The 22,943-nt window shown below is 52.6% G+C and overlaps 1 protein-coding gene across 23 annotated transcripts in view; it reads right to left on the bottom strand.

Annotated features, from left to right (window-relative positions):
- Positions 1 to 274: 274 nt before the first annotated feature.
- Positions 275 to 22,943, bottom strand: part of LOC105687271 (twitchin) — a 63,765-nt gene continuing 41,096 nt past the window's right edge. For all 23 annotated transcript variants that reach the window (XM_048655698.1, XM_048655702.1, XM_048655705.1 and 20 more), the window contains 38 exons: positions 22,619 to 22,930; positions 22,225 to 22,527; positions 21,811 to 22,092; positions 21,429 to 21,728; positions 21,027 to 21,329; positions 20,645 to 20,926; positions 20,250 to 20,555; positions 19,831 to 20,133; positions 19,445 to 19,746; positions 19,046 to 19,325; positions 18,651 to 18,956; positions 18,296 to 18,570; positions 17,871 to 18,177; positions 16,885 to 17,766; positions 16,514 to 16,816; positions 16,147 to 16,428; positions 15,772 to 16,071; positions 15,398 to 15,700; positions 14,830 to 15,288; positions 14,631 to 14,753; positions 13,657 to 14,544; positions 13,267 to 13,569; positions 4,815 to 13,182; positions 4,610 to 4,743; positions 4,316 to 4,523; positions 4,088 to 4,240; positions 3,782 to 4,008; positions 3,403 to 3,693; positions 2,963 to 3,334; positions 2,648 to 2,704; positions 2,231 to 2,433; positions 1,986 to 2,121; positions 1,759 to 1,901; positions 1,532 to 1,688; positions 1,092 to 1,412; positions 888 to 1,001; positions 546 to 808; positions 275 to 328 (listed from right to left, as the gene is read on the bottom strand). In XM_048655698.1, coding sequence (XP_048511655.1) covers positions 606 to 808; positions 888 to 1,001; positions 1,092 to 1,412; positions 1,532 to 1,688; positions 1,759 to 1,901; positions 1,986 to 2,121; positions 2,231 to 2,433; positions 2,648 to 2,704; positions 2,963 to 3,334; positions 3,403 to 3,693; positions 3,782 to 4,008; positions 4,088 to 4,240; positions 4,316 to 4,523; positions 4,610 to 4,743; positions 4,815 to 13,182; positions 13,267 to 13,569; positions 13,657 to 14,544; positions 14,631 to 14,753; positions 14,830 to 15,288; positions 15,398 to 15,700; positions 15,772 to 16,071; positions 16,147 to 16,428; positions 16,514 to 16,816; positions 16,885 to 17,766; positions 17,871 to 18,177; positions 18,296 to 18,570; positions 18,651 to 18,956; positions 19,046 to 19,325; positions 19,445 to 19,746; positions 19,831 to 20,133; positions 20,250 to 20,555; positions 20,645 to 20,926; positions 21,027 to 21,329; positions 21,429 to 21,728; positions 21,811 to 22,092; positions 22,225 to 22,527; positions 22,619 to 22,930 — 18,791 coding nt within the window. In that variant the 3' untranslated portion in view covers positions 275 to 328; positions 546 to 605. The remainder of the gene's footprint in view (positions 329 to 545; positions 809 to 887; positions 1,002 to 1,091; positions 1,413 to 1,531; positions 1,689 to 1,758; positions 1,902 to 1,985; positions 2,122 to 2,230; positions 2,434 to 2,647; positions 2,705 to 2,962; positions 3,335 to 3,402; positions 3,694 to 3,781; positions 4,009 to 4,087; positions 4,241 to 4,315; positions 4,524 to 4,609; positions 4,744 to 4,814; positions 13,183 to 13,266; positions 13,570 to 13,656; positions 14,545 to 14,630; positions 14,754 to 14,829; positions 15,289 to 15,397; positions 15,701 to 15,771; positions 16,072 to 16,146; positions 16,429 to 16,513; positions 16,817 to 16,884; positions 17,767 to 17,870; positions 18,178 to 18,295; positions 18,571 to 18,650; positions 18,957 to 19,045; positions 19,326 to 19,444; positions 19,747 to 19,830; positions 20,134 to 20,249; positions 20,556 to 20,644; positions 20,927 to 21,026; positions 21,330 to 21,428; positions 21,729 to 21,810; positions 22,093 to 22,224; positions 22,528 to 22,618; positions 22,931 to 22,943) is intronic.

Here is a 22,943-nt window from a genome sequence, read left to right as displayed (position 1 = left end):
TTACAGTAATAATATAATAATTGTATTTATAAATAATTATGATCGTCACATATAATGCGACCTTGATGATCGATTAATTATTATTATTTTCGTTTGAATTTTGTCTCATTTCGTTGATTCAAAATTAACAAGTTTATTCGTCTATCTTTACTCTTCTAATTCAATAGTTGAATTTTTTTTTTTCTTGCTTTTTCCATTCAATTCAAGTTTAATCGCATCTTTTCTATCATACATAATTTCCTTTACGTTTGTTATTCTTTTTTCTCTTTTTTTGATCAATTTATTTCTGTTTTTGTTGCTTCTCATATTCGATAAACTCTCACAGACTCTGTAAAAAATAAGAACGAAATGAAATGAATAAAGAAAATCATTGGGTATCGATCGATCGTTGTCGCTATTAGACCGGAATATTTTTTTTCAACTAATTCTATGTCGCCAAAAAGGAGAATAAAAAATAAATGAATTGAGACATGAAAATGTAGCGATTATTCCGAGTTATTACGAAATAGAAGATGAAGAAATTATAAAGAAATGTATCACATTACCTTATTCAATGATCATCGTCTAGGTGATTAAATATTTGTAAATATCAAAGAATTTCCCCTTCAAACGTCGCCAGGATTCGTGACGTTGAGGGCGAACGCTGCGGTTGTTTCACCTTTTTTGCCGATCGCTTTGGCGGTATATTGACCCACGTCTCCGTGCGAGCAGGATTTTATTTGAATGGTGAATGATTTCTCGCCGTCCGAACTGAATAAGTACTTGCTGCTCGTCTCGTCTATCGGCTTTCCGTCCTTCACCCACGTCACTGAAATTATCAATTTTATTCAACCATTATTTCTCGATCATTTTCATCTCCTTCCTGTTTCCTCAACACGTTCAATCACCTTTCAGCGGTGCGGTTTCAGTCTGACATGTGAAGCTCGCGCTCTCTCCTTCGCTCACAGTCGACGACTGTGGGAATGTCGTGAACACCGGGCTTTTTGGTTCCTCGTTCGGCACTGTAAGTGAAACGGTCGTTTTTCAAATTGCTTGGGGAACGACTGGGTAAAAGGAATAAGAAACGATTCGATCGAGGTCGCGGACATTACCGAGAACGTTGAGAGTACACGAGGAGAAACTCTCCCCTGCATCGTTGAAAGTTTCACAAGTGTAAGTGCCGGAATCCTCGGGGAATATTTCGGCGATGTTGAGTTTGTAGATGTTGGCCTCGTTAGAGTATTGGAAGTCCTTGCTCGGTTTGATCTCCTTGTTATTGTGAAGCCAGACGACGTCGAACTTCTTGGCGCCGATAACGCGGCAACTCAGAACGACCGACTCGCCGTCCTTCACGAATTTACTCTCCAAGTGATCGACGATCTTAGGCGGCTTGTCGGAGACACCCTTCTTTTTACTCTCCCCGTTTTCCATCGCTGGTAGATCGTGAAATCATGAAAATAACATCGTCAAATGTCACTGCGATTACGCCGTCCTCGTGGAGGGGTGAAAATTGTCAATTCGTCGAGGAATGGATATATCTTTTGTCGCTTACGTTTGACCGTGAGTTTGCAGGAGGTCGACGCGGTGCCGATGCTGTTCGTCGCTTTGCACGTGAATTCGCCCTCGTCTTCGGGGAAGACTTCGTTTATCGTCAAAGTTGCCACTCCGCCTCTGTACTTGAGATCGAGGATCTCGGAGGAGCTCAACGCCTGCGGTTACGAATAAAATGAGGAGCCGGTGTCGATCGGCAGGAGAAAAGTCACGACAAAATCGACTCACCTTTCCATTTTTAGACCACGTCACCTGGGGTTCCGGATCCCCCCTGATTTTAACCGATAATTCCAGTTGCTCACCGTCTTTGATCGTCAGGTCTTGCAACTTCTTGATAAACTCTGGCGCGCACATCGAATCGTCCGGTGGAACTGCGTGAAAATTCAAGAGCAGAAAGTACGATATATTACGTGGAAATTTGATACTCGTTGTTTCGTTTCTTTTCCTCTACTTACGTATGAGTTCTTTCGTCGCGCTTCTTGATCGCGACGGACTTCCGGTGGTATCTAATCTGCTGCCGTATTTTTTGATCGTTCTCTTGTCCGCGGAAACGCTTTCGTTTCTATTCGACGAACTGGTCTCGAGATTTGACTGCGAAGGAGGAAGACGAAAATGAAAATATCATCGACAGACACACGATTCGACGAAGAGTAATCAAGATGACTTTCTCATTCGATTGAAATCAAAAGTAATCACTCACTTTGTACGAAGAGGCGTTTTGTCTGACACTGCTCGATGTTGAACTTGAGAGATTGTTGTAATTCGACGAGTGCGACGTCGAGTTGTAATTCGATCTGTTCGTCACCGAATGACTGTTTGTGTTCGAACTACTGTAACTCGATTTTCGTACGGTAACTATCGGAGGAGGTGCCGGTTTTATGGGTTGTTCGATGAACCTTCGATCTGAAATAATACATCATTCGTTCATTTCACCGATTCAACGATCGAAAAACTTGTTACTTTCGTTACGACATTTAAAAAAGCTGGACTCTGTGTCAGCAGGTGAGGGAGGCGGAAATCTACCCTCCGACTTGAAACTGTCAACTTGGAGGGTATTCAAAAAAATAAGGAGATTCACGTAAATACAAAGAAGTCCAATGCAAACACTGATAACTACCTCCGGAGTATAGGAGGTCGTGTGCTAGTTTAGCTTGTTCGTCGGTCTCTCCGGTTCCTGCAATAAAACGGATATTGGTATAGTTTGCAGCGGCGAAGAATAGGAAAATTATTTTTGGGCTGCTCTGTCCGCAGCTCTACGGGGACTGCTGATTTATTTGTCTTTGAAAATATTTTCATAGCAGTTCAATAAGCTTACTACAAATCAAACACCTACTGATACCGTTCAATTCGGTCGATTCCTTTTTCTTTAGCCTTCAAAGAACCGGAGACTCGATTCTTTTTAGCGAGAAACGACAAAGTTTCGAATTCTTACCTTCGACGATGACGACGCAGCTCGTTTCATCTTTACCGTGACAATTAACGGCCACGCATCGATATTTGCCGCTGTCTTCGGGCTTGCAGTCGACTATTTCCATGGTGACGACCCCGTCGCTGTGCGTCATGGTGTATTCGTATTTCGACAACTCCTGTTTGTCCTTGAACCATTTGACCGTGGGCGATGGATTGCCGCTGAGACAACACAGGAGTTTGCACGTTTGTCTCGTTTGCATGACACGGGGTCTCAGGAGGAACGTGAAACTCGGCGCGCTTTCGCTGACCTCTTGCCAGAAGTTCCAGCGGAACGGTTCGCGCGTGCGGACCGGTTGGACCTCCGGTTTGTATCTCGGCACCTCCTTGGGCAACGCTGGAAGAAAGAGAAAGGGCGTCAGACTCGTCCGAGAGCGGGGGGGGGGGGGAAAGAGATCGACTCACGTTGCACGTTCAGGAATACAACTTCCTCCCTGAAACCGTAATGGTTCTCGGCCCTGATTATGTACTCTCCTCTGTCCTCGAGTTTCACCCTGTTTATGACGAAAGTGTAATCGTCGCCCGTGTACCGCTTCATGAATTTAACGGACTGACGCAATTCCTGATTGTTGTGCGACCAGGTGAGCGTCGGCGTCGCGACGCCGATCACCCGGCAGTAGAATTTCACGCTCTGCCCTTCGTAGGCGAACGCGCTCTGCGGCTTGATGACGAATCTCGGCGCCGCCTGTCTGCGATCTGGGGAAAACGAACGCCTCGTACAGTTTTCAATTCGTTGGAGAGAGAAAAGTGAAAATCCTCGCGATTCACGCGACCGCCGACTCACCGAAGGACGTGTCGTAGATCTTGTATTTTTCAACGAGGAGCTTCCGCAGGGCGGAATACTCGGCGAGCCGACCGATCGGCAAGACGTATTTACTCCAGTTGTCGTATTTCGCGCGCAGTTTGTCCCTGAAGCTCAGGTAACGGCTGCTGGCGATGGGGTTCGTGCGATTACTGTGGTCTCCGGTCAGCCAGGGATGCAGAAGACACTCGTGGGCGTTCATGCGCTTCCTGGGAGGGGAAAATAAATCAAAATAAAGACGACGAACCGTCCAGCGAATCTGGCGAGGTGGAATCGGCGGTTACTCACTCCTTGTTCTTCACGAGCAATCTCTTGATGAAGTCTCTCCCCTCTTCGGATACATCGCGGAAGGCCTCCTCGTCGAAGTCCCAATCGCACGCCTTCACGTTCTTCAAGGTCTCGATGTCGTTGTCACCGGCAAACGGCGACAGGCCGCTCAGCCTTGATCGGAAACGAACGATATTTAAGTAAGACAATTCTACTGCTTCCGAACCCGCCTCGCTCTCTCCTACTTACAGAACGTACGCTAGGACACCGCAGGCCCACATGTCCGTGTAAAATCCAACCGGTTCGCGTTCGACGATTTCCGGAGCAGCGAATTCCGCGGTCCCCGTACTTATCTTGACGACTTCGTTGGGATCCAGTTTTGTGGCTAATCCGAAATCGATGAGTTTCACGTTCGTGCTGTTCCGGGTCTGGCACATGATGTTCTCCGGCTTGATATCTGCGGGGGATGGGAGGGTGGAAATCGAAGACTCAAAATCGTTGCCTTGATGGTTAAAAATTTCTAGCGATCGACTAATAATTTACCGAGATGAATGATGTTCTTTTCGTGCATGTGCTTGACGGCCTCGCAAATCTGTCGCATGTAATTGATGACCTCGGCCTCGGACATCGTGTAACCTTCGGACGTTATTCGTTCGAAGAGTTCACCTCCGGACAAGCTGTAAAAAAAAGTGAATCGTTCGACGTCAGTTACTCGTGTACGGTAATTTTCATCACCCCGAATACCTACAATTCGAATATCAGGACCATCTCGTCGTCGTCCTCGAAGGCGTCGTGGAGATTTATCAGCTTGGGATGATGCAGCTGATTCATTATATCGATCTCCTTCCTGATCAGTTCCTTTTCCATAACGTGGGAGACCGGTATGAACTTGGCGGCGAATATATTGCCGGAGGCCCTTTCGCGGCAGCGGTGAACCACGCCGAAGGCGCCGGTGCCGATCTCTTCCAAAATATCGTATTTGTCGTAGACCGAGGTGTGCTTGATTTCGACCGGTTGCGGCACGTACTTGCTGTAAATATCGAACACGTACTGGTCGTAGTCCTTCGGTTTCTCGTCGTTGCGACCGCGTATTTTCTTGCCACTCCGATCGACCTCGTACTCCTTCTTCTTGAACTGTTTCTTGCCGGAATCCTTGGTGGTTATCAGTCCGGTGACCTCGCTCGGGTCGCTTCGGCCGTAAACGTTCTCGGCCGACACCCTGAACTCGTACTGATGACCGGGGCTCAAACCGGTCACCGCCATCGTGCAGAACCTCGTGCTTCCCACGCGTATCCAACTGGTCATCGGATGCTCTCGTTTCTCAACGAGGTAATTCGTGATGTTGCTACCGCCGTCCCATACGGGTGGCTTCCACGTGAGAGCGAGGGAATCGTGGCCGATGTTATCCACCTGGGGGAAACGCGGCGGGTCCGGACGATCGCTTATCTGAATCTTAACGATAGCCGAGTCCTGGCCGAGGTCGTTCTCCGCGGTTATTCGGTACGGTCCTGAGTCCAGTTTGCTGCCGTCTCTGATGGTCAGTACGGCGTGCCTCTCCTTCACCTCTACCGCGTAGTGACCTCCGGCCTCGATCGTCTCGCCTTCCCTCACCCAGGATATCTTGGGCTTGGGGTAGCCGGTGAACGGTATCTTTATCACGACGTTCTCGCCCTTGTCGAAGAACGCCGTGTCCCGGAATCTGGGCGGCACGTTCAGCTTCGGCGCGGTCATTATGAACAGTTCGCCCTTGGTGGATTTCACGCCGCCCTTGTTCGAAGCGCGGCACATGTACTCGTCGGCGTCCTCGCCGAACACGTCGTGGATCACCAGGTTGCAGACGTCCGCTTCGGTGTAGATGCGGTAGCGGCATCCGTTCGATATCTCCCTGGCGCCCTTGAACCAGGTGATCGTGGGCTTCGGCGTGCCGGTCACCGTGCACTGGAAGTGGGCGTTGTGATTCTGTATGCAATTCTGGTTCCGCAGGGGTTTCACGATCTCGGGCGGAGTCGCCTCCTGCGGGTCCTTGATCTTCACGGACGTCGAGGCGCTCGACTCCGGGCCGAGACCGGCCTCGTTCTGCGCGAACACCCTGAACTCGTACTGCCTGCCCTCGATGAGGTTCGTCACGTTCACCTGGTTGGTGAGGCTGATGGAAACGTTCACCCTCTGCCACGCCTCTCCCCCCACCTCGCGCTTGTCGATCCAATAACCTTGGACGCGGGAACCGCCGTCGCTCTCCGGCTTATCCCACGACAGGTTGACGAAGTCGCCCCCGATTTCGAGGACCTTCGGCTTGCCCGGCGCCGAGGGCGGGTCGAACGGAGCCTTCGCCCTGACGGGGTTGGTTCCCTCCAGCGGCGGTCCCATACCGTTGTCGTTCACCGCCATCACGCGGAACAGGTACTCCTGACCCTCGGTGAGCCCTTGGACGGTGAAGGTCGTGTCCTTGCAGAACGACGACACTATTATCCAGTGGGTGTGGCTGAGGTCGCGACGCTCCACGACGTAGTGGGTGATCTTCAGGCTTCCGTCGTACTTGGGCGGGTGCCAGTTGAGGGTGCAGGTGTGTTTGTTGATGTCGGAGACCTCGAGGGGTCCGATCGGGGGACCCGGCAGTCCCGTGATGTAGACGGTGAACGCGCCGCTCACGCTACCGCTGTCGTTCTTTATGGTGAGGTTGTATACACCGGCGTCGTCCTTGACCACGTCCTTGATGAATATGATCAGGTAGTCGTCGAACACGGTGTACTTGACGCGGACGGACTCGTGTATCTTCGATCCGTCCTTGGTGAGGGCGACGTCCAGCGGCTGGTCGCCGCTGTAGTGGATCTTTATCTTGGTGTTGTCGCCCTCGGGCAGGTAGAGGTCACCCGGCATCCGCTCGATCCTCGGCGGCGTGCCGATCTTCAGCCTGGCGGTGGTCGTCGCCGTTCCGAGGGGGTTCGACGCCTGGCAGCTGTAGTCGCCCTCGTCGGCCTCCGTCACCTCGGTGATCACCAGTCTGAACACTCCGTTGAACGACTCGGTCCTGAATCTACCGCCGACGGTTATCTCCCTGCCGTTCTTCAGCCACCTGGCGACCGGCTCCGGTTTACCCGCGGCCTCGCACTCGAACACGTGGGTCTTGCCCAGCGGCGTTCCCTGGGTGGCGAGGGGTCGCGAGAATTCCGGCTTACGACCTCCTTCGACCTCGCATATCTTCACCGGTGTCGTGCAGGAGGAGGGTTCCGATTTACCGGCGGCGTTCACCGCGAATATCCTGAACTCGTAGTCCCCGCGTTCGATCAGATGTAGGACCGTGTACTCCGTGTCCATGACGTTGTAGTCGTTGCACTTTATCCACATGGCCGAACCCACCTCCCGTTTCTCCACGACGTAGCCGGTGAGGCGGCTCCCGCCGTCCGAGACCGGCGCCTCCCACCTGAGGTCCGCGTAGTTCTTGCCCACCTTGACGACCTGCGGCGTCCTCGGGGACGTCGGCACGTTGAATTTGCTCTTCAGTCTGAACGCCGACGAGGTGGGACTCGGCTTGCTCCATCCGGCGGCGTTCTTCGCGCGAACGCGGAACTCGTACTCGTGACCGCTCAGTAGATTGTAGCACACGTAGCCGGTGTCCTTGCAGAGGTAATCGTTGGCCACGCGCCAACTGGGCTCGTCCGCGGGGTCCCGGAACTCCACCCTGTACCCCTGGATGCGTGAGCCGCCGTCCGATCGCGGCCGGTTCCAATTCAGGGTGACGTTGCTCGTGTCCCAGTCGCTGACCCTCGGCTGACCCGGTGGATCCGGTACGGTGAACGGGAATTTGGACACGATCGACTCGTCGGCCTCCAGCGGCTCGGAAACGCCGTACTGGTTCTCCGCCCGCACCCTGAAGTTGTACTTCCTGTTGGGCTCTAGGCCGATCACGTCGTAATGGGTGCTCCGCACGAAGCTGCTCAGTTTCACCCACAGTCCGTTGTAGTCGAGTTTCTCTACGACGTAATTGGTGATCGGGGATCCGCCGTCGTCGAAGGGCACGCGCCACGACAACGTGCAGTTCTCCGGGGTGATGTCCGATATGTCGAGGGGACCCTGCGGTGGCGACGGTCTGTCGACGACGAGTACTTTGCAGGAGGCCGAGTCCGAGCCGACGTTGTTCGTCAGATGTATGGTGTAGTTGCCGGTGTCGGATCTCTTCGCCTTCTTGTTCAGGTACTGCGAGGCGACCGACGTGGTGTCGAACTTTATCCTGTCGCCGGTGAGCACCTCCTCCCCGTTTATCGTCCAGGTGGGTTTCGGTTTCGGGTTCGCCACGAACGGCACCGTGATCGTGAACGGTTCGCCGGCAATCACCGTCATGTCCCGTATGCTCAGGTCGCTCGTTATCTTCGGAGCGCAGGAGGGAGCGCTGGCCCTGATCGCGTCCGATCCGGAACTCCAGGGTCCCTGTCCCGCGGCGTTTACGGCCGCCACCCGGAACTCGTAGTCGTGGTTTTCTATGAGGTTCAGGACCTTGTAAGTGGTGTCCGGCACGTGAGTCTGGGTGGCCTTCACCCATTTGTCCTCGCCCACCAGCCGCTTCTCCACCACGTAATCGGTGATCGGGGATCCGCCGTCGTGTCGCGGTTTCGTCCACGATATCGTGATGGTGTCCTCGGAGGAGTCGACGCCCCTCGGGGTCCCGGGGGCCGCCGGCGGATCGAACGGATGTCGCGCGCGGATGGGATCCACGGTGGTAACCGGGTCGGACGTGCCGTACTGGTTCTCCGCCATCACCCGGAACTCGTACTCCTTGCCGATCGTCAGATTTCTCACCCTGACGAACGGCGTCGTCACGTAACTGCTCACCTTCGACCACGTGGGCGAACGCGGTTCTCGTTTCTCGATCACGTAATTCGTCACGTCGGCACCGCCGTTGTCCTTCGGCGGGTTCCAGTAGAGCGTCAGAGCGTCGCCGGCGAACTCGTCGGCCCGCAGATGTTCGGGCGGCGACGGCCTGTCCAGGACCTTGACGTGGACGGTGGCGGTGTCGAAACCCGACGGATTGCGCAGTTGCAGTCTGTACTGGCCGCAGTCGGATCGTTTCGAATTCTTGACGACGAAACTGGCGTAATCGTCGCCCAGTTGCTGGTGAACGCGCGGATCCGATTCGTCCTTGACGGTGTCGTTGGCGAACCAGGTGGCGCTCGGTTTCGGGAATCCCACGTACGGCACGTGGATGGAGAAATCTTCGCCGGCTCGCACCGTGATGTCCCTCACCCCTCCGAGGTCCATCACGGGTTTGTTCGGCTGCTCCTCCATCAGGACGCCGTTGCTCGGTCGACTCGGCTCGCTGTAACCGACGTCGTTGACCGCGATCACCCTGAACTGGTACTCCTCGCCCTCCGTCAACTTGGGCACGGTGAACACCGTGGCCGAGACCGGTACCCCGTTCACGTCCGACCAGTCCTCGTCGCCCTTCGCCTTCTTCTGGACCACGTAGCCGCGGATCTTCGCGCCTCCGTCGCTCCTAGGCGGCCTCCACGACAGCGTCACCGAGTCCTTGGTGATCCTGTCGGGCTTCGGGGGCTCGGGGGCCTCCGGTCGCCTCCGCTGATGGCCCGCGGTTATCGGCTCCGTCGGTTTGCTCGGTCTACCCGGTCCCGCCTCGTTCACCGCCACCACCCTGAACTCGTAGCGTCCACCCTCGCGCAGGTCCTGCACGGTGAACGACGCGTTCGGCGTCGGATAATTGTTAACCTTGAGCCACTCGCCGCCCCGCTCCCGTTTCTCCACGTAGTAACCGCTGATCGGCTTGCCCCCCGTGTTCGTCGGCGGCTCCCACACCAGGCTGCAGGTGTTCGGCGTGTAACCGGTGACCTCCGGTTGTCCGGGAGCGTCCGGCGGGTCGAACGGGCTCTTCGCTACGACCGGTTTGCCGTCGAGCGGTTCGGAAACGCCGTATAGATTCTCGGCGCGCACCCTGAACACGTAACGTTTACCCTCGCTGAGTCCCTTGGCGGTGAAACTCGTCTGCGTGCAATAGCCCGGAACTTGACGCCAGTTATCCGACCCGTAGTCGGCGATCTCCACGATGTAGCCGGTGATCTCCGAGCCCCCGTTGTCCGTCGGCGGCGACCACGACAGGGACACCGTGTCGTGGGTGGTACCCGTGTACTGCAGGGGACCCTTCGGTACGCCCGGCTTGTCGACGACGATCACCTCGATGTCCGCGGCGTCCTTTCCGTGCTCGTTCTCCGCGCTCACCGTGTACTTACCGGCGTCGTCCCGGACCGATCGCTCCACCAGCAGCGACGTCCTGTCGCTCTTCGTCTCCGTGGATATGCGACCGGAGTCGGGTAGTCTGCCGCCGTTCTTCGTCCAGCTAACGGCCGGCGTCGGGACTCCCGACAACGGTATGTTCGCGTTTATCGGCTCGCCGGCTCTCACCTTGATCTTGCGTCCTATCAGGGCGTCCAGGTGTAACTTGGGCTTCTCTTTCATCGGTCGGGCCGTGAACGCGGACGACGTGTCGCTCGGTTTACCGGCGCCCGCGGCGTTCACCGCCGACACTCTGTACTCGTACTGGTGGCCCTCGGTGACGTGGTTGTCGAGGAACTCGACGCCCCTCACCGGTTCCTTGCTTATCTTCAGCCACCTTCCGGTCGCCCGGTCCCGCCTCTCGACGTCGTAGCCGACGATCGGCGAGCCCCCGTTGCTGATCGGCGGCGTCCACCTGATCTTGACGTGGTCCTTGTCGGCGTCGAGGCACTCGGGCGTTCCCGGTTGTCCCGGTACCACGAACTGGTTCTTGGCCACCACCGGGTTCTCCGTGGTCAACGGATCGCTGCGACCCTGGAGATTCTCGGCGGAGACGCGGAACTCGTACTTAGTACCTTCCAGGAGCCTCGGTACGGTCGCGTGGGTGTTTCGCGGGTTGACGTAAGTCACCGCCGGTACCCAACCGCCTCCGTGGGTGAGATCGCGTTTCTCGATAACGTAACCCGTGATTTCGCTGCCGCCGTTGTCCGTGGGCGCCTTCCAGGAGAGGGTCACCGACTGGTTGGTGATCTCCTCGTACTCGAGGGGTCCTCCCGGCGGCCCGGGTCTGTCCAACACCGTCAGTTGGAAGCTGCCCTCGTCCTTGCCGCTGCCGTTCTCCAGGCGGATGTGGTAGAGACCGGAGTCGGTCCTCTTCGCGTCCACCGTGTGGACTATGGTGTGATACCCTATGGAGGTCACGGTCGTCCGTTCGTTCGTGACCAGCGGACGGCCCGCCACGGTCCACGTGACATCCGGAGCCGGTTCGCCGACGAAATCGACGTCGATGTGGAAAATGAGACCGGCTTTGATCCTGATGTCCTGCAGCGGGGTCTTTATCTTCGGCGCGAGGTATCTGGCCTTCGCTGTGACGGCGTCGCTCGGTTCCGAGGGTTCCGATTGTCCGGCGGTGTTCACCGCTATTACCCTGAACTCGTACTCCTGACCCTCCTGAAGGTCGGGCACCGTGGCGTCCGTCTGACCGGGCGGAACGTGGACGGCGTTCGACCAGTAGGGGCTGCCCTTCTCCTTCTTCTGGATTATGTAACCGGTGATGGGCGAACCGCCGTTGTTCTTAGGCGGCGTCCATTCAATGTCCACGTGATCCTTGTCCCAGTCCTTGACGGAGGGTTTGCCGGGCGCGTCCGGTTCGTCGAACTCGTTCTTGGCTACGATGCTCTTGGCGGTTTCGAGGGGCTCCGATTCACCGATGGCGTTCACGGCCTTCACCCTGAACAGGTATTCCTTCCTGTGGACTAGCCTCGTCACGTCGTGGTTCAAGGTTGGGCTCATACCGGCGTCCGTCCACGTACCCCTCGACAGATCCATTTTCTCCACGACGTAGTGGAGCACGGGACTGCCGCCGTCGTCGAGCGGCGGCCTCCACGAGAGTTGGCAACTCTCTTTGGTAACTCCGTCGACGATCAGCGGTTTCTCCGGTGGTGACGGTTTGTCGAGCACGGTCACGTTAGCCGTGGCGCTGCACGTCCCCAGGTCGTTCTCGAGCGTCAGCGTGTACTTTCCCGTGTCGGAACGCGCCGCGAACGGTATTTCGAAGGTGGTGTTCGTGGCGGACGTGAACATGTCGTGTCTAGCGTCGGCCTTCAACGGTTTTCCGTTCACCGACCATTTGGCGAACGGTTTCGGCGACGATTCTAGGGGGATGTCCCAGGCGATTTTCTGTCCCGCGCGGACCACGAGGTCGTTCAGAAGGTGCTTCTCGAACGAAGGCGCCACGAAACGCGGCTTGGCCACTATCGGCAGCGACGCCTCCGACGGCTCACCTTGACCCCCTTTGTTCACGGCGATCACTCGGAACTCGTACTCCTGACCCTCGGTCAAATCCGGCACCGTTCCTTTCGTCTTGTTGCCGGGTATCTCCACGGCTTTCTCCCACTGTCCGAAACGCGGACGTTTTTCGATTATGTAACCGGTTATCGGTGAACCGCCGTCCCTCTTGGGCGCGGTCCATTCGAGATCGACGTGATCCTTGTCCCAGTCGGTGGCCACCGGCGTTCCAGGTTTGTCGGGTTTGGCGAAGGGATCCTTGGCGGTGACCGCTTCTTGGGCGGTCAGCGGAGTCGATTCGCCTTGTTTGTTCACGGCTCGTACGCGGAAGTTGTAATCGTGACCTTCGATGAGGTGATCGACCCTGATGTTGGTAGTCGGCGCGTCTCCTACCGGCACCCAACGCATAGATTCGGCGTCCATTTTTTCAACCGCGTAATAGAGGATCTCCGATCCACCGTCGTCCTTCGGCGCCCTCCAGGCGAGGTTGCAACCGTTTTTGGTAACGTTGTCGATGCGCATCGGGCCCTCCGGCGGCAAAGGTACGTCCAGCACCGTAACGTTCACGGTAGCCACGTCCTTTCCGTTGATGTTACGAGCCGTCAATGTGTACAGACCCGAATCCGAACGTTTCGCGTCCACCAGGCGCAACTTCGTGTTGTAGTCCTCGTTGACAATTTTCACCCGGTTGTGACTCGCCAACGAATCTCCCCGCAGAGACCACTCCTTCGATGGAGGAGGCTCACCGATCACCGGCACGTCGAAGTCGAAGAGACCTCCGGCGCGTACCTTGATGTCCAACAGGAAAGTGCGGTCGATCTTCGGCGCCACTGGAGATAGAGGGGAAATAAAACGGTTCGTGAGTGAAATTATTCCTGTGGGGAGGGACGATTGAATTTTTTAATCCAACTCACGGTTCTTGGGACGCGCGATGTGCGGTTTCGTGGCATCCGACGGTTCGCCTGGTCCGGCTTTGTTGACCGCTCGAACGCGGAATTCGTAGGGCGTTCCTTCGACCAGGTCGTTGACCTTACCTCGATTAACGTCACCCTCGATTTCCGCGCATTTCTCCCAATTCGGACTGAACTTGTCGCGTTTTTCGATGACATAGCCAGTTATCGGAGAACCTCCATCTCCCTTGGGCCTCTCCCATTGAAGATCAACGAAATCTCTGTCGTAGTCTCTGATCGTTGGGGTGCCAGGCTTGCTCGGTTCATCTGCGAAGCAAAAAATCAATCAGTCGGAGAGTCAGAATGACGAATAAATTTGTTGGAATAAATTTTCAAAGTATTCTGTGAACTTACCGAATGGATTCTTAGCCTCGATGCTCTGTGCGGCGGTCAGCGGTTCGGATTTACCTTGTTTGTTGACCGCTCTTACCCTGAATTTGTATTTGTGCCCAGGAGTGAGCCCTTCGACATCGATGGATGTCGAAGGCCCGTCGGTTTCGCCAGCTGGTACCCACCGACCCGTGGCTTCGTCCATTTTTTCAACGACGTATTTTTCTATCGGTTGTCCACCGTCGTCTTCGGGCTCTTTCCACGACAATTTACATCCCTCGGCGTGGATGTCGGAAACTTTGAGGGGTCCCTCGGGTGCGCTCGGTTTGTCGAGCACCGTCACTTCGACGTACGCGATGTCCTTTCCATTGATATTCTCAGCTGTTATCGTGTACTTGCCAGATTCCGCCCTGGTCGCCATCCTGACGTTGATGCCGGTCGCGTAATCGACTTGTTTGACTTTCACCCTGTCCGACGGTCTGACCTCCTTGCCGTGAAGTATCCATTTGGTGGTCGGCGTCGGTTCTCCCGTGACTTTCGCGTCGTACGAAAAGTTTTGTCCAGCCTTTATCCTCAAATCTATGAGATTCGCGCGGTCGATCTTCGGCGCGAGATTACGCGGCTTCGCTATTATAGTCGGCGTGGCATCCGAGGGTTCTCCGGGTCCCGCTTTGTTGACGGCGCGTACCCGGAATTCGTACGGTTGACCTTCGATGAGATCTGGAACCGTGGCGGTCGTCTGGTCCGCCGGTACTTCCAACGCCTTCTCCCACTCGCCGTACTTATCCTTCTTCTCGACTATGTAGCCTGTTATCGGAGAACCACCGTCGTTCGTTGGCGGTTTCCATTTCAAGTCCACGTGATCCTTGTCCCAGTCAGTCGCTTGAAGACTTCCCGGTTTACCTGGCTCGTCTGTAAAGTCAGAGTTTCGTTATTCGATCGATTTTTTACTCTCGCTACTCTCCGATATAGTTATTCGCTGAAAATCGACGACTCACCGAACGGATTCTTCGCCAGGATGGCCTGTTCCGTTACCAACGGTTCGGATTCACCTTCGGAATTAACTGCCGCCACTCGGAACTTGTATTCTTTTCCGGGCACCAGTCCCGTGACCTCGAATGCTGTGAAACGAACAACAAATGAAGACCCAATGTCATTCGGAAACCGAAGAACGAGGAGATTTTATAGAAAATTTACCAGGTTCTGCGGACCGTCCGCAAGGCACCCAGCATCCGGTTTCCGGATCCATTTTGTCGACCTGGTAATACTCGATGGGTACACCGCCGTCGTCGATGGGTCGTTTCCACTTGAGTTTGCACCCCTCTTTGTGGACGTCCGACACTTGAAGAGGTCCTTCGGGTGGCGTTGGTTTGTCGGTCACGACGACGTTGACGGTGACGTGATCTCTACCGGAGTTGTTGCTAGCGGTCACCGTGTACTCCCCGGTATCGCCACGCTGAACGGGTCTGATCGTCAGTTTCGTGTTGTAATCCGAATTGTCGACCAGAACGTTCTTTCCGGTGTACAATGGCATCGCACCGCAACGCCATTCGATGTGTGGAGGTGGCTCACCGATTACGTTGGCATCGAATTTCAGGGATGCACCGGCGGATAAAGTTATGTCCCGCAGATTGCGGCGATCGATCTTCGGAGCCACTGTTGGGGAGAAAAAGTAGTGTTCGATGTGGATATTCGTTGCCCTTTAGTTGTTTTTTTTTTTTATTTTATTTATTTATTTTTTTCAAGAGAAAGAAAATTGACTTACAGTAACGAGGTTTTGCGGTGAAGGTCTTGCTTGCATCTCCAGGTTCAGATTGGCCAGCCTTGTTGACAGCGAGGACTCGGAATTGATAATCATTGCCTTCGATCAACCCGGTCACCAAAGCTTGAGGGGTCGGAGAGCTCGTTTCGAGCGCCTTTTCCCACATTGTGCTGTATTTGTCTTTCTTTTCGATTATGTACCCTGTGATAGGGGAACCTCCATTGCTGACCGGTTCTTTCCAAACGAGTTCGACTTGGTTTGCCGTCCAATCAACAGGCTCAGGAGCACCAGGCGCAGCAGGAACGGCTGTGAAAAGAAAGGGGAAATTGTAATCCAGGAACTTGACTGGTATGAAAATCGAGTCATGATCGACTTACTGAACGGATCCTTGGCCACTATGGATCCCAAGGTTTCGAGCGGTTCGGATTCTCCCTCCTTGTTGATGGCCTTGACACGGAATTTGTATTCGTGTCCGGGAATAAGTCCTTCGACCTTCATTTCCGGGCCCATCGTCTTACCAACTGGTAGCCAGAGTCCTGTATCTGGATCAAACTTCTCCACCAAGTATCCTTCGATCGGTTCTCCACCATCGTCCTTTGGCTTTTTCCATTTCAAAGTACAGCCATCCTTGTGGACATCGGAGACTTCCAGAGGTCCTTCAGGCTTGCTGGGCTTTGCTGTAAAAACAAAATTTGCGTAATTTTTTGAAGGCATCCCATCGAAACCGTTAGGAAAAACGATCCGATACTTACAAATTACTGTGACCTCAACTTCCGCGGTATCGGAACCGTACGGATTAACGGCAGTTATCTTGTAAGTTCCAGTGTCCTTGCGTTCGGGTTTGTCGTTGTAGAATTTGGTATTGTAGGGAACGTCTTCGACCCTGCGTGAGTGGCTGTATTGTATTTTTTTGTTATTCAAAACCCACTCGACTTCCGGCGCTGGCTCTCCGCTGATTTTCACGTCAAAGAAGATCGGTTCTCCCTCGCGGATCGTCAGGTTTCGCAAATTGCGTCTGTCGATCTTCGGGGCCACTGAGCAAAAAAGCAGGAAATAAAAATCGTTCCTTCGAGACCATCGATCGGGAATTTGGTTTCGTTCGCAACTGGAAATACTCACGTCTCCTGGGTTTCGCTATGACCGATTTGCTCGCGTCGGAAGGTTCACCAGGTCCCGCAGCATTGATGGCCTTGACTCGGAATTCGTACTCTACACCTTCGTCGAGGTTGTCAGCGCGTCCCTTGCAATCGGGCTCGTGTATTTCTGCGGCCTTCAACCAACGACCAGTTCCCTTTTCTCGCTTTTCTATCAGGTAGCCAGTGATTGGAGATCCGCCATCTTTAGTTGGCGGAGTCCATCTCAGATCTACGTGATCTTTGTCCCAGTCTGTCGCCTCCGGACGACCAGGTGCACCAGGTTCGTCTAAAATTTTGATTTTTCAATGTAAAGAATTTGTTTGCTTGAACGGGAAATAATTTCATTCAACTCACCAAATGGATTCTTGGCGATGATGCCATGTTCGGTTTCAAGTGGAAGAGATTCTCCTTCGGCATTGACAGCGGCCACTCTGAACTTGTACTCCTGACCGGGCACAAGATTCTCGATGGTCATTTTTGGTTCGTAAGTTCTTCCAACTGGTATCCATCGGCCAGTGTCGGTGTCCATTTTCTCAACGGTGTAATGGTCGATCGGAGTACCACCGTCGTCGAGTGGAGGTTGCCATTTGAGACTGCAGCCTTCTTTGTGGACATCGGAAACCTTGAGAGGACCTTCGGGTTTACCTGGTTTATCGAGAATCAAAACTTCTATAGAAGCTTCGTCTTTTCCCGAGGAGTTCTCCGCCTTCAAAGTCAGTGTACCACAATGCGCTCTGGTAGCAGAACCGACGACAAACTTTGTTCTGTAATCTTCGAAGTCTATAGCGATGCCGTTCTCGCCATCTTCGACCTTCGATTTTTTCAGGAACCACGTTTTCGTTGGAGGTGGTTCACCGCTGACCTTGACATCGAGTTTTATATGATTTCCCGCCTTTATCGTGAGGTCCTTCAGGTTTGTCCGGTCGATCTTTGGCACCGCAAAACGATCCTTTGCGATCAAAGTGTCACTGGCATCGCTTGGCTTGCTTTGACCTCCTTTGTTCACGGCCTTGACCCTGAATTGATACTTTTGACCTTCGATAAGGTCGACTTTACCTTCTCTCTGGGTACCCGGAACTTCGGCAGCTTTCACCCACTTTCCGTATTGGTCCTTCTTTTCGATTATGTATTTCTCGATCGGAGCACCACCGTCGTTGTTCGGAGCAGCCCATTTCAAATCCACGTGATTCTTGTTCCAATCTTTCAGTTCCGGTCTTCCAGGAGCGTCGGGTGCAGCTGAAGTTCATTAGAAAGAAAAAAAAAAAAAAAAAACCAGAAGGCGTTACGAATATTCTGAAAACCGATCAGACCTGACGTAAAGTCAAATAAATGTAACTCACTGAAGGGGTTCTTCGCGGTCGTTGGAATCGTTGTTTCCAGTGGTTCGGATTCTCCTTCAGCGTTAACCGCCTTCACACGGAAAAGATAATCTTTTCCTTCGTTCAGACCCGTGATATCGGCTTCGGGTGTTTTGCTGACTCCACATGGTACCCAACGACCAGATTCAGTGTCCATTCGCTCCACGACGTAATGATCGACGGGCTCACCCCCGTCGTCTTCGGGCTTTTGCCACTTCAATTTACATCCCTCGGCAGTAACTTCGGATACGTTCAACGGACCTTTGGGCTTACCCGGCTTGCTAATCACCTGCGAAATGAAGAATGAAAAATAAAGTTAGCCGTTGGTTTTGTTTTTGTGTTTTTTTTAACTTTTTTAGGGAGGAAAATTTTTTCCAAATGTTTGTGAGACAATATTGCTAGCGAACCTCGATCTCAACGTCAACTTGATCCTTTCCACTGTCGTTCTTTGCCATAACCGTGTAAGTTCCGGTGTCCGTGCGCTTCAGTTTCGTCATAACGAAGGTCGTGTGGTAATCCTCGTTGTCGATTTTCAAACGATCCGTGTTGGACAGCGGTGCGTCTCTCAGAGTCCACGTCACCGTCGGGGCGGGTTCACCTTGAACGTCGGCTTCGATGCGCAAAAGTTGACCAGCTCGCATCGTCTTTTTCTTCAAATTCTTACGGTCGATGTGCGGGGCCACTGCGAATATGGAACGGATCGGGGAACATAAAACTCAAGTTCGATCCAGCCACGAACTTTTCGCAACTCTCAATACTCACGGAATCTTGGCTTGGCAACGATGCTCTTCGAAGTGTCGCTGGGCTCGCCCGGTCCGGCTTTGTTTACAGCGACAACTCTGAACTCGTATTCGTGACCCTCTTGTATACCGTTGGTGACCTTGGCGGCTGGGCGATCTCCGGGTACGGTAGCAGCGTCGACCCATTGTCTTCCGTCCTTGTCGCGCATCTGGACAATGTATTTTTCGATCGGGGCTCCGCCATCGTTCGACGGAGGCCTCCATTCCAGCTCCACAAAGTCTCGATCCCAATTCTTCAGCTCTGGACGACCCGGTTTTCCTGGTTCGTCTGAAAAATAATCACGAGTCGTGAAATTACGCTCTGAAGATCCGCAACGATTATTCGATACAATGCTGCTGAACGTTCGCCGTAGTTACCGAATGGATTTTTCGCTATGATCGGCTTCAAGGTCTCAAGATCGTCGGACTGTCCCTCTTTGTTGACAGCCTTGACCCTGAACTTGTACGGTTTGCCTTCCTGGAGTCCAGTGATATTAGCTTCTGGTTCGGTGGCCCTTCCGCACGATATCCACTGTCCAGTAAGCGGGTCAAGTTTTTCAATTTCGTAGTACTCGACCGGAGTGCCACCGTCGTCTTCTGGTTTCTTCCATTTCAATTTACATCCGTGCTTCGTGACGTCCGAAACTTCGAGGGGTCCCTGATGAGACGACGAAATAATTCGTTTGTTTATTATTTATGTTGTTTTTTTGAACACACGTGAAACAATTTGCGAGAATCGAACCAATAAAGTTATGTTAGGTAATCGTTAACTCTGACCTCTGGTTTCGAAGGCTTTCCGAGCACCGTTATCTCCACTTCAGCCGTATCTTCGCCGACGTCGTTCTTCGCTGTGATCGTGTATTTTCCGGTATGTCCACGTTTCGATTTTAGGATAAGGAATTTCGAATTATGATCGATGTTATCGATGCGTATTTGATCGCCAGTTTTCACTTCCTCATTGCCGTAATACCAGGTGACAGTCGGTGCTGGTTCTCCGGTTATATTAACATCCAAAGACACGGTGAGTCCAGCCTTTACCATTACCGGTTGTAAGTTCGTTCGATCGATGTGCGGTTTTACTGTAAATGTAACGACGCGATAAGCTCGGTGACAAAAAATCGGTATAATTTCGATAACGAACGAAAGATCGATGATTTACTTACACCAGCGAGGTTTCGCCGTGTGAGGATTTGTCGCTTCGCTTGGTTCACCGGGACCAGCTTTGTTCACGGCTCTTATTCTGAACTGGTATTGATTGCCCTCTTCGAGTTTTGGTACAGTCGCGGTACAAGTCGGTCCGTCCGTTTCCAACGCCTTTGTGAAGGTCGTTCCGAATTTATCTTTCATTTCTACAACGTATCCCGTTATCGGAGCACCTCCGTCTCGCATAGGTGGTTCCCACTTCAACTTCACCATGTTCTCCGACCAGTCGACGATCTCCGGAAGACCGGGCGGCGCTGGGGCGTCTGTTTAAAAAATTCAGTACACGGATTTTAGTGCGCGAAAGACAGAGAAAAACGTTTTCGATACATCTGGAAGACTTTCCGCTTTGCGTTGAATAAAAATGGCGACGTTCGCTTACCGAATGGATTTTTGGCGATGATCGCCGTGTCGGTCTGGAGGGGTTCCGATTCGCCTTCTTCGTTGACGGCCTTCACACGGAATTCGTATTTCTTTCCTGGTTCCAAACCGGTTATCGTGTGCTCGGTTTTGTCAGGGTCCACGATTCCAGCTGGGATCCAACGTCCCGTTGTCACGTCCATTTTCTCGACGAGGTAACTCGACAGAGGAAGACCACCGTCGTCCTTCGGTTTGGACCACTTCAATTTGCATCCCTCCTTGTGCACGTCGCATACTTCAAGGGGACCTTCCGGTTTTCCAGGTTTGTCTGCGAAGAGGAAAAAAATGGTACCAGTCTCTTCACCGGATGACGGGATTTACCACAGCAGTTAACGAGACAAAAATAATTAAGTTTACCGAGGATAATGACTTCGACATCGGCCTCATCCTCTCCAGAGTCGTTGACGGCCTTGATCGTGTACTTCCCGGTGTCTTTGCGAGTCGTTGCGAGAAGCTGAATTTTGCTGTTGTAATCTTCGTTCTCGATTTTGTAGCTTGGAGAAGTTTCGAGAACTTTACCCTTGAAACTCCAAGTAACGGTTGGTGGCGGTTCGCCCTTGATGTCGACGTCGAACTTGACCAATTGACCGGCGCGTACTTTCACCTTGTTCAACTTCTCACGGTTGATGTGCGGCTTCACTGTTGCGAAGAAAATTACACTCGATTAAAGTTGTCCTGATTTTAAAAACTGGAATGGATTTCTGGATGAAAAATTCCATTTCTGTAAATTCAGACTCACGGTATCTGGCCTTCGCGATGTGCGGTTTAGTTGGTTCGCTGGGATCGGAAGGACCAGCCTTGTTGACGGCGCGTACCCTGAATTGGTAGGTAGATCCTTCTTTCAAATCGGGAACGCGACCTTTGCAATCTGGAGTTTTTGTGACCAGAGCTTCTTCCCAGGTGCCCTTCAATTTTTCCTTCTTTTCTATGATGTAACCGGTAATCGGTGCGCCGCCATTGTTCTTCGGAGGTTCCCACTTGAGGTCAACGCGGTCGACGTCCCAGTCTTCGAACTCTGGAGTACCAGGCTTTCCGGAGACGTCTGTTCAAATCGGAAAAAAAAACATCCCGTTGGTCAGCGTCAACTAATGATTGAAAGTAAAAAAAAAAGTGAAAAACTCATTGTGGAAAATTCAATTACCATATGGATTCTTCGCGATTATCGAACCGTCCGTTACCAACGGTTCGGATTCTCCCTCTTCGTTGAGAGCTTTGACCCTGAATTCGTACTCGTGACCGTCCTGCAGACCCTTGATCTCAAGTTCGGGTTCGGTAGTTCTTCCAACTGGAACCCAACGACCGGTTGCTTTGTCCAATTTTTCTACGAGGTATCCAGTTATCGGTTTTCCACCATCGTCTTCAGGTTTTTCCCATTTCACTTTGCAGCCGGTCTTCGTAACGTCAGAGACCTTGAGAGGACCTTTCGGCTGTCCAGGGGCAGCTGCAATTCAATTTTCGATTGGTCTTGTTTTTGGGATTGGGGAAAAAATTGGTTCACTTTTAAATTTCTTCAAATTACTCACAGAGCACGGTGACTTCGACTTCCGCTTCATCTTGGCCGTGTGCGTTGACCGCTAGGATTTTGTAGAGTCCCGTGTTTTTCCTCACGGCATCCGTTATGGTTAATTTCGTGTTGTAATCAACGTTAGTTATGTCAACGTTTCCGCCTGATTTCAATTCCGTCTTGACGTGAGTCCAAGTTATCTCTGGTGGCGGTTCACCGCGCACATCAATATCGTATTTTATCATTTTACCGGCACGCACGATTATCGGCTTCAAGTTTGTGCGGTCGATTCTTGGTTTCACTGAAATAACAACATCGGAGCATGAAGAAAAAAAAACGGAGCAAAGAAGATTCGATTCGCAACCGTACGTTACGACAGCGGTCATAATCGTACCGGAAGCTTGAAAAAGTATCAAAAAAAAATTGGACTTACGGGCTTTGTGTTTGCAAACTTGCATTTTCGAAGCGTCCGAAGGTGGGGATGGTCCAGCCTTGTTTACAGCGATGACCCTGAACTGATATTCGCCACGTTCTTTGAGGTCAGGTACTTTTCCTTGAAGTTCAGTTGCCGGTACTTCTATTGCTTTTTCCCAATCCGGCTTGTACCTGTCCTTCTTTTCGATTATGTATTTTTCGATCGGTGCACCTCCGTCCGATGCCGGTGCCGTCCATTTCAAGGAGACTGATTCGTTGTCGTAGTCCGTGATTTCTGGGGTTCCAGGCTTCAGGGGTTCGTCTGTTTGAACGAACGGGTCGATGATCAACATTGAATGAAATTTTCGAAAGCAACTTAGATTGTCGAAAAATAATTGTTCAACATCTCTTACCGAACGGATTCTTGGCGATTATTCCCTTCTCGGTTTCCAGTGGTTCGGAATCACCTTCGTCGTTTATCGCTGATACCCTGAACTTGTATTCACTCCCGGGATTCAGACCTGTTACGTCAATTTCTGGGCTGGCAACGTTTCCCGGAACTTTACCAACTCTTATCCACTTTCCTGTCTTCGTATCCATTTTTTCAACTTCGTATTCCTTTATAGGTGAACCTCCGTCGTCTTCCGGTTTTTGCCATTTCAATTTTGCCGTCGTATTCGTTACGTCGGAAACTTCCAACGGACCTTTCGGTGCACTCGGTTTTGCTGAGAAATTAAA

The sequence above is a fragment of the Athalia rosae genome, chromosome 5 (genome assembly GCF_917208135.1).
Source record: "Athalia rosae chromosome 5, iyAthRosa1.1, whole genome shotgun sequence".
NCBI classification, from domain to species: domain Eukaryota; kingdom Metazoa; phylum Arthropoda; class Insecta; order Hymenoptera; family Athaliidae; genus Athalia; species Athalia rosae.
Note: the sequence above shows the minus strand (reverse complement) of the source record. Positions and strands in the feature narration are given on the sequence as shown.